The 16,147-nt window shown below is 40.2% G+C and overlaps 1 protein-coding gene and 1 long non-coding RNA gene across 13 annotated transcripts in view; both read right to left on the bottom strand.

Moving 5' to 3' along the window:
- Positions 1-3,465: 3,465 nt before the first annotated feature.
- Positions 3,466-6,984, bottom strand: LOC138444801 (uncharacterized). 2 transcript variants are annotated; one of them, XR_011258602.1, is made up of 5 exons: positions 6,876-6,984; positions 6,656-6,739; positions 6,068-6,158; positions 5,593-5,620; positions 3,466-3,987 (listed from the first exon to the last, which is right to left on the bottom strand). It is a non-coding gene; the product is annotated as an uncharacterized lncRNA (long non-coding RNA). The 2 variants fall into 2 exon arrangements; XR_011258603.1 differs by lacking the exons at positions 6,068-6,158; positions 6,876-6,984 and having other exon boundaries at positions 3,907-3,987; positions 6,656-6,742.
- Positions 6,985-12,264: 5,280 nt separating this feature from the next.
- The window catches only part of MAP3K7 (mitogen-activated protein kinase kinase kinase 7), a 74,067-nt gene continuing 70,184 nt past the window's right edge, over positions 12,265-16,147 (bottom strand). For 2 of the 11 annotated variants that reach the window (XR_011258596.1, XR_011258600.1), the window contains 3 exons: positions 14,606-15,369; positions 13,757-13,811; positions 12,265-12,737 (listed from right to left, as the gene is read on the bottom strand). Coding sequence is in view for 2 of the 11 variants with exons in the window: in XM_069598264.1 (XP_069454365.1) it covers positions 15,189-15,369 (181 nt within the window). In the remaining 9 variants the exon portion in view is untranslated. Of the gene's footprint in view, positions 15,370-16,147 lie in introns of all 11 variants that reach the window. The other 9 variants (XR_011258593.1, XR_011258597.1, XR_011258595.1 and 6 more) reach the window with 5 other exon arrangements.

Genomic DNA, 16,147 nt, shown 5'->3' with positions numbered 1-16,147 from the left:
TGGAAACAGTGAGAGACTTTATTTGGGGGGACTCCAAAATCACTGCAGATGGTGACTTCAGCCCTGAAATAAAAGACGCTTACTCCTTGGAAGAAAAGTTATGCCCAACCTGGACAGCATATTAAAAAGCAGAGACATTACTTTGCCAACAAAGGTTCATCTAGTCAAGGCCATTGTTTTTCCAGTAGTCATGTATGGATGTAAGAGTTGGACTATAAAGAAAGCTGAGCGCCAAAGAATTGATGCTTTTGAACTGTGGTGTTGGAGAGACTCTTGAGAGTCCTTTGGACTACAAGGAGATCCAACCAGTCCATCAGGAAATCAGTCCTGAATGTTCATTGGAAAGACTCATGTTGATGCTGAAACTCCAATACTTTGGCCACCTGATGCAAAGAGCTGACTCATTGGAAAAGACCCTGATGCTGAGAAAGACTGAAGGTGAGAGGAGGAGGGGACGACAGAGAAGGCAAGAGGAGAAGGGAACAACAGAGGATGAGATGGTTAGATGGCATCACCAACTCAATGGACATGAGTTTGAGTAAACTCCAGGAGTTGGTGATGGACAGGGAGGCCTGGCGTGCTGCAGTCCATGGGGTCAAAAAGAGTGGGACACGACTGAGTGACTGAACTGAACTGAACTTGATTTCTTACTGTAAGTATATACTGTGAAATGATGATTATAATAAAGCTAACACATTCGTCACCTCACATAGTTACCATTTTCTTTTTTTGTGGTGAGAACTCTTAAGATCTATCCTCTTAGTGAATTTCAAGTAAACAATACAATATTATTTATAGTCACCATTCTATACATGCCATCTTCACATCTTACTCATCTTAACCTGAAAGTCTGTATCCTTTGACCAACATCTCCTGATTCCCCTCCCAGCTTACCCTAAGGCCCTGGCAACCACCATCCTACTCTTGCTTCTATGAGTTTGACTATTTTATATTCCACATATAAGAGAGTATTTGCGGTATTTTCCTGTGTCTGGCTTATTTATGGGCTTCTCAGGTGGCTCAGATGTAAAGAATCCACCTGCAGTGCAGGAGACACAAGTTTGATTCCTGGGTTGGAAAGATCCTCTGGAGAAGGGAATGGCTACCCACTCCAGTATTCTTGCCTGGAGAATTCCATGGACAGTTGCTTAGTATAATGTCCTTTGGGTTCACCTAAGGTTCAACCTATCCATCCTAAAGGAGATCAGTCCTGGGTGTTCATTGGAAGGACTGATGCTAAAGCTGAAACTCCAATACTTTGGCCACCTCATGAGAAGAGCTGACTCATTGGAAAAGACCCTAGTGCTGGGAGGGATTGGGGGCAGTAGGAGAAGGGGACGACAGAGGATGAGATGGCTTGATGGCATCACCGACTCGATGGACATGAGTTTGAGTAGACTCCAGGAGTTGGTGATGGACAGGGAGGCCTGGTGTGCTGCGATTCGTGGGGTCGCAGAGTCAGACACGACTGAACTGAACTGAACTGATGCTATTGCAAGTGGCAGAGTTTCTTTTTTTTCCAAGCCTGAATAATATTACCACACACACACACACACACCCCTTATCCATTTGTCGATAGGCGCACACTTAGCTTGCTTCTGTGTTTTGGATACTGTGAATAATGCTGCCATGAACTTGCGAGTCTAAGTATCTTCTTGAGATTCAGGCTCCTCATTTTCTATGATTTCCTTCATCTTTAGACTACTGAGAAAATGCCAAATTTCACTTTATCATCTTCAGTTTTGAGGCATTTTGAATGCTTTCCTTTTCTCGTGAAAGATAATAAAAGTACTATGTTTGGTAGCCCTTATCTCTAGAGATATTTTTTGATTTCTTTGTTGCGAATTCTTGCCCTGGAAGAATTTGCTGTCTCGCCAGGGTCATCAAACATGAACCACCCAGAATTATAAAGGATCTCTGCAGTCAACACATCTGTCCTACCAGAGCAGGCTTCCCTATCCCTCCATCTCAGGCAAGTGAACATTCAGTGTTGGCCTGATCACTCCCAGCGATGAGTGGCTTTTGGCCCCGGGCTGCCCATTCCACATTTGTCAGTCTCACTTACTACACGTTCAGTCAACAGTGTGTTCTCACTGTGTGCTGAGCACTGGGTATACCAAAGGAAACAACATGGGCATGGTCCTGCTCTAGCTTATGTTAGAATGTTCTTCTTTTAGGCTGAATCCTGTCCCCTCACCTTGGGCCCATTTGTTCTAGTTATGTCTGCAGAGTCACAAGGAGTGTTTTGGCATCACTTCCTGGGTGACTGCCATGGGCAGCCTGGTGCTAAGATCCCTGGCAGCTTTGTTTCTTTTACCCATCAAAGGAATCCTTTGAGGCAGGAACCACTTTACCACTGAAGGAACTAAGACTTAAAAGGTTAAGTATCTTACCTAGGATCATGCAGCTATTATCGGTTTCTCCATTCAGATCCATTCATTCATTCATTCATCAAACACTGGTTAAGAATCTACTGTGCAACTGGCAATATGAAAAAAACCTGGAGGCTGTCCTTACAGAACTCAGCCCAGTGGGGGAAGATAAACAGACAGCTACAATGCAGCTGCTGGGCTGTGTGAGACAGCTGCGTGGGCTCCCGGGGTAATGTCAGCATGCAGCGAAGCATCTCACCTGGTCCACGGCTCCAGATGAACACAGCTCCTGTTGCTCTCTGCCACATCCTTGGCCCCTCTGATGCATCCACCACCTGCATCCACAGTGGTCTGTTTAAATTGCGAATCAGTTTTCTCACACTCACTCATTTCTTTGTTGTCAACACGTATGTTTGAGGGCCTACTTCAGTAGTATTTGGGGACACAGTGTGTAGTGATATGATCAGGACATTTACAGAGCTGGCATGATAGGTAAGACACGGATACAAGGAGATGCATAGGATGATTTTTAAAAAACATGACTGCCAAGGAAAATACTTTGATATTTCCTCAAAAAGTCAAACAGAGAATTCCCAGATGAGCCAGCCATTCCACTCCAAGGTATACACTCCCAAAAGCTGAAAATAGGCAGTCAAACACTTACACATGAAACTTCATAGCAGCATCATTTGCACTAGTCAAGAGGTAGAAACAACTCCAGTGCCCACCAATCAATGAACAGTAGTGTGTCACTCAGTTGAGTCCGACTCTTTGCGACCCCACAGATTGTAGCCCACTGGGTTCCTCTGTCCGTGGGATTCTCCAGGTAAGAATACTGGAGTGGTTTGCCATTCCCTTCTCCAGGGGGTCTTCCTGACACAGGGATTGAAATTGGGTCTCCTGCGTTGCAGGTAGATTCTTTACCATCTGAGCTACAGGGAAGTCCTTAATAGATGAATGGAGAAATGAAATACAGGGTATCTATGACATCACATTATATATTTAGTCATGTAAAAGAATGAAGTGCTGATAGATGCTGCAACATGGGTGAAACTCAAAAACATGCAAAGCGAAAGAAGTGAGACACAAAAGGTTACATATTGTGATTCCTTTTATATGAAATATACAGACGTGTAAATCCATACAGATAGAAAACAGATTGTGGTTGCCAGGGGCTGGGAGCAGGGAAGAACAGGAAGTGACTGCCTCATGGGTGCACGGCTCTTTTGAGGTGATGGAAATGTGTTGGAATTAGAGATGGGGATTGCACAACACTGTGAATGCCACTGAATTGTAAAGCCAAGGCGGTTAATTTTCATTATGTGAATCTCACTTAAAAAAAAAAAAAAAAAAGGGCACAGCAAAGGAGTCTACTTTAGACTGAGACTAAGGATTCACCAAGTAAGTATGGGACATTCACTGCTTCTGTCCGGAGACTGTGATCTCAGGGTTGGTGGGGTAAATCATCCAGGTAATTCCCATCCTCATCTCCATCATCCTGACATGTGGGACCTCTAGCACAGTTTTCACATGACGCTTCCACGTTAGGTCCTCACACAGGGTCCTATGCAGGAAGGACGGAAGGAACAAAGGCTGCTTCCTTCCGAGCCTCTGTCTGGAAAAGAGAAAGCCTTTTCAGGAGCTCCTCAGCAGTCTTCCTGCCACTGCCCCTTGGTCTCAGGTAGGCCACTCAGTCACTCCAAGTGGTAAATGGAGCTGGAAATGCAAGTCCTGTGTTTCCAGCTTTTATGCAGAGAGACAGGCAAGGGAGAAGCACAGTGGAGACAGCAGTTGCTGCACATCTTTTTCATATTTATTTCCTTTTTACATAAACCTTTTCCCCCTTTGCTTTTCCCTTAATTTGAGCAACATCCTAGAAGCCCTTTCCCTCTTCCTTCTCAGGTGTAACTTAAATTGCTTTGGCTCTTTTAGGAAAAAAAAACGGTATTGATGTTCTCAGAGGTCTACAGCTCACTCCTTTGAGATTGGCTAATGTGAACTCTTTTAAGGTCAGGTGTTTTGCCCATGAGCTACATCACAACTCGTGGCGTGGATGGGCAAGTGGCAGCCTGACACAAGACTAACCTACATGCCCCTCCCCTTGGAAAACTGTCTTGGAAAACTGTCAAGTCCTCAGAGGCCAAGGAGGGTCAATTTCAGGGAGTTGAGTTCTTTACTTATGCCTTCTCCCTCCTCTCCCCAATCCATGTTCTTGGACAGAAAAAGTCCAAGGATACAATAAAAAAAAGTAGTATGTAACTACGGCAGGAAGAATTTTCTTATATGCCAAGGAGGAGTCTGGAATGCTACAAGGATAAGTTCTCCCTCCTACTCTAAAAGAGTTTCCTGGTGGCTCAGACAATAGAGAATCCACCTCCAATGCAGGAGACTTGGGTTCAACCCCTGTGTCGAGAAGACCCCCTGCAGAAGGGAATGGCAACCCACTCCAGTACTCTGACCTGGAGAATACTATGGATAGAGGAGCCTGTGGGCTACAGTCCAATGGGGTAGCAAAGAGTCAGACACAACTGAATGATTAACACAAAAACAGTCTAAAATGGTCCAGAAAACAGCTGAGCAAGAGGGACATTTTAGAGTCCTCTGACCTGGAGGTCCTGTCTTCAGGGGATGCAGAAATATAGACCAGTGTGCACCTCGGGGCAAAATATAAGGGCCATTGGGCATTTTCAGCCACAAGTGTTGTGTGTCAGTCGCTCAGCTGTGTCTGACTCTTTGTGACCCCATGGACTATAGCCAGCTAGTCTCCTCTATCCATGGAATTCTCAAGTCAAGAATACTGGAGTGGGTTGCCATTCTCTTCTCCAGGGGATCTTTCAGATCCAGGGATCAAACCGTCTCCTACACTGCAGGGAGATTTTTTTTTTAAAAACCATCTGAGCCACCAGGGAAGCCCATCTTTCAGCCACATAATGAATCAAAAAGTTTGTTTCTGCCCTTTCTGAAGAAGCTATTGGATAACATACGTTAGCAAAATGAGGGTGTGAACCATCAGACAGACAGACATGAAGTCCAGGAAAGTGATCTAGCCCAGGAAAGTAGTGATGGAGGGGACCAAGGATGACAGCTGAGCAGCAGCTTGGAGAGCGCCAAGCCGGTCAGGAGCTGGTCCTGAACTCAGAGGGAGACTGGTGGCTCTCCAGGGGACATGGACCTGGCCATTGTGCTTGAGAATATGAAAGATTACTGATGGCTGACATACCTGTTCAAAGTATGTAAACGTGATAAACCTGTAAGGCAAAAGAAAAATAGTACTAGGAGAAACATGGTTTGCAGAGAAAGGCAACATAGTTATAGTCATACTTTACTTGGCTCAACAGTGAGTTCTAGTTACATGGTCACAATAATGTAATAATGGCAGATTTAAAATTGAGATCGACTATTTTTGGAAGAAGTAGAGGAGATTGAGAGATGTGCCTGTGTTAGCTGAATCCCGGCTACTGTGAGATGAAGCCAGAATTTTGGAATGCAAATTTGATAAATCAAGAAATAGTAGTATATTACTTACAAATGTGGGGCAGAGAAAAGGGGTCGAGAGTGGGGGTGGGGTAGCAGCTGCTCATTTTGTAGAAGATAAATGTGATGTAAAGCTATGTGGACTTTCAAGGATTACATCAAAAAATAAAAAATTCGTCTTTAAAAATGCATTTTAAAAGTCAGGCAAATGGTAGGTTTACTTGCTGTGGTGCGTTCTGCTTCTTAGCTCTGAGGATTCTTGCCCTCTGACCTGTAGCCCTGACACCTCGGATGTGCTCTCCAGTAATGACCCTTAATGGGTAGAAGTAGAGGAGGTGTCAGTGTTTAAAGGACTGGCTTTGCCCGCTTGTTAAGCAGAGCCAAGTTCTGAGGAATTTTAATTAGGCTCAAATTGGGAAAGAAGGGGAGGGGTTGGGAGAAGAGATGAAAATCCATTCCTTGTTATAGCATCCTTCTCATATGTTACTACTTACAAAGGAGCGAGCTGCCCTACTCCGCTACCATGGGGGTAATTACCCTATGTAAATACGATCCTCGGATTACAAGAGGTCCCCAAATGCTCCCAGTGATTAGTGTTCAACTTCATTTTTAGGGATTAGTATTTATGCCAAGTTAATAACTGAAAGGATATTCTGTAAATGACTCATTTAGTCATAGTGTACATTTATGGTTTTACACAAATAATCACTACAATTTATGGTGATTAGAGTATTAAGTTCAATTTCCACTTATGTTTGGAGGCAGTTTTTTTTCCCTCAGCATCCCGGGTGTAATACAGCGAGACTTACAGTTGGTTGCATGTTGTTATGTGGCAACGCTGCCTTGCCATTTGATCTGAGACTCTTCCCGTTGTGCTGAGCTTGCAACACATCCTGAGAACAGAGCAGCAGTAATCTGCCCTCAGTCCAGGTTCTCCCTACAGTCCTGGAGATCTTCCACGTGGAATCTGACTTTTACTTTTCGTTCCCAGGATGTGTTATTGCTGCTTAGTCGTTAAGTCAGTCATACCTTAGTCGTGTCCGACTCTGTGACTCCACGGACTGTATCCCGCCAGGCTTCTCTGTCCATGGAATTTTCCAGGCAAGAATACTGGAGTGGGTTGCCATTTCCTTCTCCAGGGGTCTTCCCGACCCAGGGATCAAACCTGCATCTCCTGCGTTGCAGGCGGGTTCTCTCCCACTAAGCCACCAGGGAAGCCCTCCCGGGATATTTAATGATTCCTAATGAAGGTAACATTCTTTTAAAGGACTGTGGAGAATTTATGGAAACAACAGTGCAACTGTAAATGAGAGGATTTAGAATATTTTTCTGAAAGAAGGAATCCACAAATACACATTCAATTCTATTTTCCCCCCAACATTTGAGATCATTCTCTTATCAGCACCTGAGGTATATAATGTGATGGACGCTATGAATTTAGTCCTAGCAGAGAATGGGAAAGGTAATACTAAATACAGAGATGACAGGCATTTAGAATTGGACCCAGGCCATTCCTGTGTTTATGAATGAAGAAACTTGGGGCTCAGTCTCCTCTCTCCCAAGAGAGTCTCCCAACAAAAGGGTGGCCAGGACCAGAGGCAGTCTGCCTCCCAGGTCTCCGTCATCCCCTCCCAGTCAGCTACACCCTTCCCATTTTCAGGTTCCAAGGCAAAGCTCATTTGATGACTATAGTGCCTTTCCCTGAATCCAGGGGCAATCAGATGAATGCTGATAAAAGAGAAAGCAGAAATGCACTTATGATATTACACCGTCTATAGCTGGCACGCCTATCTTAGAATTATGAATAACACAAACTGGAGATTATTATGTCAATAGTCTGATCTTGTCCTTGTTACTTCAGCTTTTTCCTCCTTTTCTTTACACACACACACACAAAATAGATGGCTTGGGACTTCCCTGGAGGTCCAGTGGTTTAGACTCTCTGCTTCCAATGCAGGGAATACCAGTTCAATCCCTGGCTGGGTAACTAAGATCCCACATGTCATGCAGCACAGCCAAAACATTAAAAACAAAACAAAACAAAAAAAACAAACAGATGGCTATTCACCAAGGAAAAGTAAAAAGCAGCATACCTACGTGCTTTTGAAGTCAGTTTGTAGAGGGCAGTCCTACGGGATGAGATGTTATTTTTAGAGGACAATAAAATGTCTCTTCCCTAACAGCCAGCAGAATAAGAGAATTTGGGACAAGAGTGGTTAAGGAAATCTTTTAAGTAACAAGCAGCAGTCTGGCTATTTTTAAGTGTAAAACAAGACCTTTTCTTCCTTAAAGAGCCGAAGCACTGTGTGTGCGGGGGAGGTGGGGGCACATTTGACTGTTTCGTGTTAGTGACCGTGCCTCTTGCTCTCATATGGAACAGTTTGCTGAGATGCAGCCTGCTCACATTGTAGACCAACCACCTCCACATCTGTCACAGGATGGTATTTAAGGGAAAGGCAGGTTTTTTGGATCCTAAAATGAAGTTCCAGGGGACAGTTACAGGAATGTGTAAACATTTCATGTAGCAAAACTGGCTCAGGTACTATTAATAGTTTGTCCAGCAAGAATGGAAAATAAATGCCGAATTCTTGTACTTTTTGATTTACAGACCTGGCCAAAGACTGCAGCATTTCCCCCTTACCACAGTTTTGCTTTCTGGTTACCCAAAGTCAACCACGGCCCCAAAGAATTAAATAGGAAATTTTAGAAATAAACAATTCATTAGTTTTACACTTCGAGCTATTCTGAGTACTGTGAAGAAATTTTGTGATGTCGTGCCAGGGACTTGAGCGTCTATCCTTTGGTGACACTGGTCACTTAACAGTCATAGCCTTTGTTGGACTGACAGTTGTGGTATCACAGTACTTGTGTTCAAGGAACCTTTATTTTACTTAATAATCACCCCCACATGCAAGAACAGTGATGCTGGCAATTTGGATATGTCAAAGAGAAACTGTAAACTGCTTCTTTTAAGTGAAAGGGTGAAAGCTCTTGACTTAATAAGGAAAAAAATACCATATGCTGAGATGGCTAAGATCTATGGAAGAAATAAATCTTCTACCTATGAAACTATAAAGAAGGAAAAACATTTGAACTAGCATGGTAAAGTGCATAGTTAAGATGGAAGAGCAACAAATTTGTAAAATAAGGTGTTTTGAAAGAAACCACATTCAATGAACTTTTATTATTACAGTATATTGCAATAACTGTACTATTTTATTATTAGTGCCAATATTCTGTGTATAACAGACAAAGTAAACTTTGTGAAAGGGTCCAGTACCATCTGCAGTTTCAGGCATCTACTGGGGAACTTGGAACATCCCCTGCACATGATCTCTTGGATTTTAATATAGTCACGGAAGTTAGTATCAAGTAGTTTTACCTGTGATAGCTGGCATGGCCAATACTGGAAAATGCAGACTCATCTGAAGTCTTGGAAATGGGGAGACTATCCTGGAACGATCATTAAAACTAAGGGATCTCTCATGCTCATCATATTTTAAACTATTTTTGTAGAAAACACTGAAAGTCAGAAGGGGTCTAGTGTGTGTGTGATGAAGAAATATCACCATTTCCTCTTCAACCATAAAGTTATGTCCATTTCCAGGTTTCTTCAGTCTCTAATTTGGTCAATGTATCAACCAATGGTTAATACAGCCATTCCTATAACTAAAGAAAAGTCAGGTATCCACAGAGAGAAAATAAGCAATAAATGTAACTTCATTCTGTGAACTGTTGACTTCCAGAAGATAAATAGTCAGCATTTGCACAGTAATTTCTGGTGCTTTCAAGGCAATTATCCTGCTACCTTATGGCATCTATAAGATATTGCTGACCATTAAATTACAGGATGAAGAATGCTTTTCACTACTTGGAAATGTAAAAGCACCATGAAAATCAGATAACATTAACTGTTTCTCAGAAAAATTTCACTGAAAAAAGTGACATGAAGGGAAGGGACTTCCCTGGTGGTCCAGTGGCCGAGACTGTGCTCCCAGTGCAGGGGGCCTGGGTTCTATCCCTAGTTGTGGGAACTAGATCCCACAGGCCGCAACTAGAGATCTCATGTGCTCTAACTGACATTTGGCACAGTCAAATAAACAATTAAACAAAAAAATATTTCAAAAAAAAAAAAACTGACATGAAGGGTAGCTCATTTAAACAGAAGTCTAAATTTCAGTGGGACCTCATGGCAGGGGCATAAGATGCTCTGAAAACTAAGAATTAGTCATCGATGAACAGAGTATAGGTCCTGCTGGTAAGCAGTTTACACTCTGCCAAAGCAATAGATAGGACCACTGATGGCACCTGTATGAGATATCATACCTAATAATTTTTAAAGAAGATTGTTTTGTTATTTAAAATGTTGTTCTTCATATTATTCTGCAATGTAACCAACTTAATCTTTCCTTTTTTGATCAAGAAAAAAGCAGCTACAATGTAAAAAACCCAAAAATCTGAAAAGAAATTACACTTATCAATCATATTTGCTGAAAATCACCAAGGACTGAATATTTACTGTTACTCGCCATGACGATTCACATTTCTAACACCTGAAGTAATACAGATACAAATAAGCTTAAAACAAACAAATGCAAGGGATTTTGTGAGTGAAGTATTAAAGTTCTATAAAAATATAAAGTGATCCTAAATGTTTCAGAAGACGGTAACACTGTACAATCAAATAGGCCATACTGGACATACCTACAACCTCTTAAAACCTACATTTTCCCTCAAAAACTGATACTGAAAGGTTTTCAAGCATCACTAAAAATGATTAAAATCAAAAATTCCTCTCAAAGGAATTAAAACAACTCAAGAGGAGGAAAAAGCATAAAAAGAGTACATATTGAATCATTTCATGTATGTAAAATTCTAGAAAATGTTAACTATTTTATATTGCTAGAGAGAACACTGGGGCTTGGAGAGAAGGGAGGAATAGATTGTAAGAGATGAGAGAAGCTTTGCAGGGGATGGAAATGTTCGGGATCTTGGTTGCTGGCATGATTTTACAAGTGTATTTAGTTGCAAAGTCATGTCAGACTCTTTTAACGACCCCAGGGACTGTCGCCTGCCAGGTTCCTCTGTCCATGGGGTTTCCCAGGCAAGAATATTGCAGTGGGTTGCCATTTCCTTCTCCAGGGGATCTTCCTGACCTAGGGATTGAACCTGTGTCTCCTGCATTGCAGGTGGATTCTTTACCACTGAGCCACCTGGGATAGTCCCTTTACAAGTATGTACATATGTCAAAACTCAATAAATTGCACACTTTAAACAGATACAGTTTATTGTATTAAAAATTACACTCCTATTATTCTTTAATGAGACCCCCTGCCCCCGCCACAACTGAAGTGACTTAGCACACACCAAAAAGGGCAAAAAAGAAAACAAGAAAAAACCAAAAGTGAAAAAACCCTGGGTAAAGTCTCATTTTTTTTTGAAGAACGGAGGAGTCTAAAGACCAGGTCTTACAAGCCCATGGCCTGTTTTCCCATTTTTAGCACATTCTTCAGGTGTGGGGGTTGGGGATGGGGCAGAAGACTGAAGACACCCTACCCGTCAAATAAGTGAATGAAAAAGCTGCAGCACCTCTGTACTCAGCGAGCATTTTAAACTACAGCACAGCAAAGTGGTTTAGAACACAGACTTAGGCTTAAAAGAGATACACGTGGGTCTCAATGTTGGCACTGTTGCTATCTGTAGAGTGCTCACTAAGTCCCTGGGACTGCAAGATCAAAGTTACCTCACTTTCCCTTCCTTGGTTTGCCATTCAATTTTCCTTCACATGGGCTGGCAGTGGCCACAATCTCCAGGCATGTGATTCTGCTGAAAACAGATGATGATGGAAAAGCAGACTCAGGCACCAGTCTCAACCTTTAGGAGCCTACTGTTCCATCTGTGAAATGGGAATATCATCTGACACCCTGTGACTGAAATGGACATGTCACTTGGCAGTAGCCACAGCAGCTTGGCTTATCACAGGTGCCCAATAAGTATTTGTGGAGGAATGGTGAATAAGCAGATGTATTTACTAAAGTGAAGGCAGAGTTTATAAGGATGTGTATGCATAGATGTGTAGGTTAGAAGGCTAACAGGTTGATAAAGAAATGAAGTAATGTAATTTAGATAGACTACAAGAAATCAGGTTGCTAATGCGCATAAGTATAATGATGTACACTGTGTTATACTTCATATAAATCAGGGTCCATTGAAATTGTGAAAAGAATCCAATTAACCAAAAATCTGAATTTGAGAAAAGCTTCTCAAAAATCATTTAAAAATTTTACGATGGCATTAAGTATTAGGAGTCTGACTTTTCAGTTTTTATTCTATTTTGTATAAGCCAAACAGGCTGCTGGAGCTGAACACCTCATGGCTCTTTTGCTGATATAAATCATTCACCAGTTTTATGACCAAGTTTAGAGTAACAATCTGAATTTTATTACAAACAAAAATAAATCTAAAAAGCTTCCTTCAATTACATAGTATGCACAAGGATTTCTGCATTACATCATTTTACATAAAATGTTCTGAATGACAGAAGTAGAACTTCCTACCATTTGAAGAGAGGAGCTGACCGCTGAAAACCACACACATTTACAGAAAGAAAGAAAAGTTTCACAGGCAAGGCCTGTGATCTCTGGCTACAGGCAGGAGCTGAAACTAGGAACACAAAAGAAACTTGGAGAAACAGAAAAGACATTCAATGCTCTAAAATACTTCAGCAAAAATAGTCAAACATTTGTAAACAACTTTTAAACAGATCTCTCCAATATACTATGTGGCTATAAGGTAAATATTCTCAACTGATTTTTATTTGACTCAAAAAGTCTATTTTAACTGCTGAGGCGCATTTCCCTGTAAGTTAGATAAAAGCTTTGTTTTCTTCCCCTGGAGGCAAAAATAAAATGTAATTAGTGCTCATTCAAGGACTGCTTGAGAATTTTTCAGACTAGGACCTTTTAGATACTTCCATGTCTGTTAGCTATTTCCATCCCCCCAAAATACATGAGTTAGAAGAAATGGTAAAACCAGAATTAATAACAAATTTGGTTCCTTGTTAACATCTCTGAAGGGCTGACGGGTAAGAACACTGGTTAAACTGGATACAGATTTTAACTAACCCTGCTATCTTTTTTTTCCCTTCATCAAGAACAATAAGGACTTAAAAACATGAGCCTGGCAATGCAAGAACTTAGAAACAAAGTAAGGCTGAATTGTACTCAGTGCGCAGGACAATTGCAGTACTGGAAACCCCAGGAACATACTGTGAACAGACACATGAGGGTTTAACAGCCTTTTCTGCATTTGGCACCATGACTTAAAACTACTATTTTCTTCCATTTACCTATTTGGGATATTTTTATGAAGTGACTGCATATGATAATAATAATAAACTTTCCCTTTAACTTTGTAATGTATAACAAAAACACATTAATGACCAGAAATAAAATCTGCAATCTGCTAAATCCTAATGGAAAAGTTCCATCTTAGCATCCACGCTTGGCTATCTCATGCTCTGAGATGATTAGAAAAGTCTCTAAACACTGGCTAGGTCCCTTTTGGTGGAGTGACAGATGTACAAACAAGCGCAATACTATGAAAGAGTGAAGCTTTTCCTTAAAGTTATTCTCCATGTCAATTTTATTTGACTACTGATACATTGAGCCTAATATCACCTTTGGCTAGGTAATTAAATTATTTGGGAATGAAAACCCTCTATTTATTTAAATGAAGTAATAGTCAATATTTATTGATATTTGCCAGAAACTTTTAAATAATAGATTCTGAAGAAGCTAAAAATGACACAGTTAAGTACAAACTGTCCTTTACCTTTATTGCTTGTATACACAAGGAATACATTATAAAACTCAGTGGGAAGAGGAAAAAATAATGGAAGAAAAAGTTACCTGCTTTAGTATTTTTAAGAATAGTTTTGATAACTTCTTAGATCAACTTGCTTATCTGAAACAGAGCAAAACTACAATACAATCACAATATAATTCTAATAATCATAGCAATTATGCTTTCATTTTTAATTTTCTCTTCATAAAACATTAATGCTATAAAAATGAGGTTGATGACATCCCTATTTAAAAGACACATTGTACTGGTATCAAAACGTAGTTTATTTTAATACCAACTGAAAAAATAGAGCTTATATAGTCTATTATTTCAACGAAATTTTATTATTACTTTTACTTTCAAAGTTGGTAGCAAAGTTACTGTTAACAATATAAATTTTTTCTTTATAAGTGAAATTCCTTTAAAAGTGTTGAAAGGCATTCTAGGATGGGCTTGCAAGGAAAATCAATCATTCCAATATTGATAAATAGGATACTTGATGAATTGAGACTTATTCCTTTAACTTCCTCACTAACTTGTCCTGATTTGTTAGGTTTTTTACTCATTTGGTATCATATAAGTAGTTTAGGCCTGAGCCTTTTAGCTGGAGCAATTATTTCCATTTTCCATGATTTCTCTTCAGTTTTTCAAATATACAATAAAACAATACAATAATCACTGCAGGAAGGAATGATCGGTTAAGTTGGATCATGTTCATTTACCTTTTAATTTCATTTAAAGGATATTAACATTAGAGTCATAAAAGCTTTATAGTTTCAGCACACATACACGCAATCACAGAATTAAAAATCTTTATACCTTTTAAAAAAAGGGTTCCACTTTGTTCAATGTATCATAGTCAAATTTAAGTCTAAAGAAATACACTTCTATTAAATACAGCGGTCATCACTTACCTTAAAGTTTATGGATAAAGTTCAGTACTGATCCAAAGATGCTGGCATCAAAGCCCTCCCTTTCAACTATCCCTAAAGTTTCTGCATTTCTATAATGTACCACCAATTATTCTAGATTTATAATACCCTGTCTTTAACTTGGTATATACCATCTTTTAGATAAAAAGATTACTGGTTGTTTGAGATGAGATACAAGAACAAAATCATTCTTGAGGTTCCACCTCGAAAAAGAGACGATGTTTGCTCATAGCAGCTAGTTTGACACCCCTGTTTTCCTTAGGCTAGCCTTCACACAACGAGCATGCATATACAGGCATGGTTCACTGCATCTGTTCTGAAGTTGCGAACTGCTGCTTATTCAAGTACAGATGCCCCCATGTGATGTAAGGAGACAGTTGAATTCCATGTCCACCATGAGAAAAGGAAAATAAACGATGAAACAAATGCAGCAAATATAGGCAGCTGGCATTCAGAACACGCCAAAAAGCTAACACGCATGAACTGTCATTATAAGGGTTTTTCTTTCCTTAAAAAAAAAAAAAGTCTTTCTTTGCATATTTTGAAATTTAAGGGTCCCAGAGAATCATGAAGTGCCTTGTCGTTTTTGCTGCTGACTCCTGATGACCTCTAGCTGTTTTTTGCATTGCTGATAGTAAGTTGAAAGGCTTTTGTTTTCATCTAAAAGCTTTTTATGTTCCTGTACCAGACGAGATGTATTTTGCTGGTCCTTTTCATCCTGGTCCAGTTCTGCAACTAGTTCCTGCCTAAAAACAAATACCACACATTACATAGGATGGAAATATTCCTACCTTAACAGCTGGTGATGAAAGCTCTAATTAGTTAGAACTTTGATTCTGGGTCTATCATTATATATCTTAGGTACACTGCTGCTGCTGCTACTAATGGAGAAGGCAATGGCACCCCACTCCAGTACTCCTGCCTGGAAAATCCCACGAATGGAGGTTAGGTACACTAGTCAGACACAATTATGATAGAAACTATCATCTACTCTTCTAGCATACCCATACAAATATCATACTCCTTTTAATAAGCCTAACTGTACTGAGATAAGTAGTGAAAACAGATAAAGTGGTATAATAAAGTTCCAGAAAATTTCATTTGTTATCCCTTGTATGTAGGAAGGAAGAAAAAAGTCTGGGAAGAGCTTACTCTGGCTACACTTGGAAGTAACCCTTGGAAGTTTTAATCATTCACATTTGACTTTCACATTCCCGTTTTCATATGCAAAGTTGAAGTCACAATTCTATTCAACTACAATGCAGTGGTAGCTAATAAAACATTGGCAAGATAATTAAAATAGGCGCTATCTAACTTAAATCTATTTCCTACTTTGAAAATAATGAAATGAATACAAAGTACCACACTTGCAATTATTTTTGAGAAAAACCAGAGTCTTTTACAGCCTGATAAACTTCTTTAAGTGCCTTTTATTTAAAGGATATTATATATTAGTTCCTAAAGGGGCCCTACTAGAAACAACTGAATAATTAATGAAAGGCTCTCCAACAAAAATTTACTAGT

This window comes from Ovis canadensis, chromosome 8, assembly GCF_042477335.2.
Source record: "Ovis canadensis isolate MfBH-ARS-UI-01 breed Bighorn chromosome 8, ARS-UI_OviCan_v2, whole genome shotgun sequence".
Taxonomy (NCBI): domain Eukaryota; kingdom Metazoa; phylum Chordata; class Mammalia; order Artiodactyla; family Bovidae; genus Ovis; species Ovis canadensis.
This window is presented reverse-complemented; position numbering and strand designations above follow the sequence as displayed.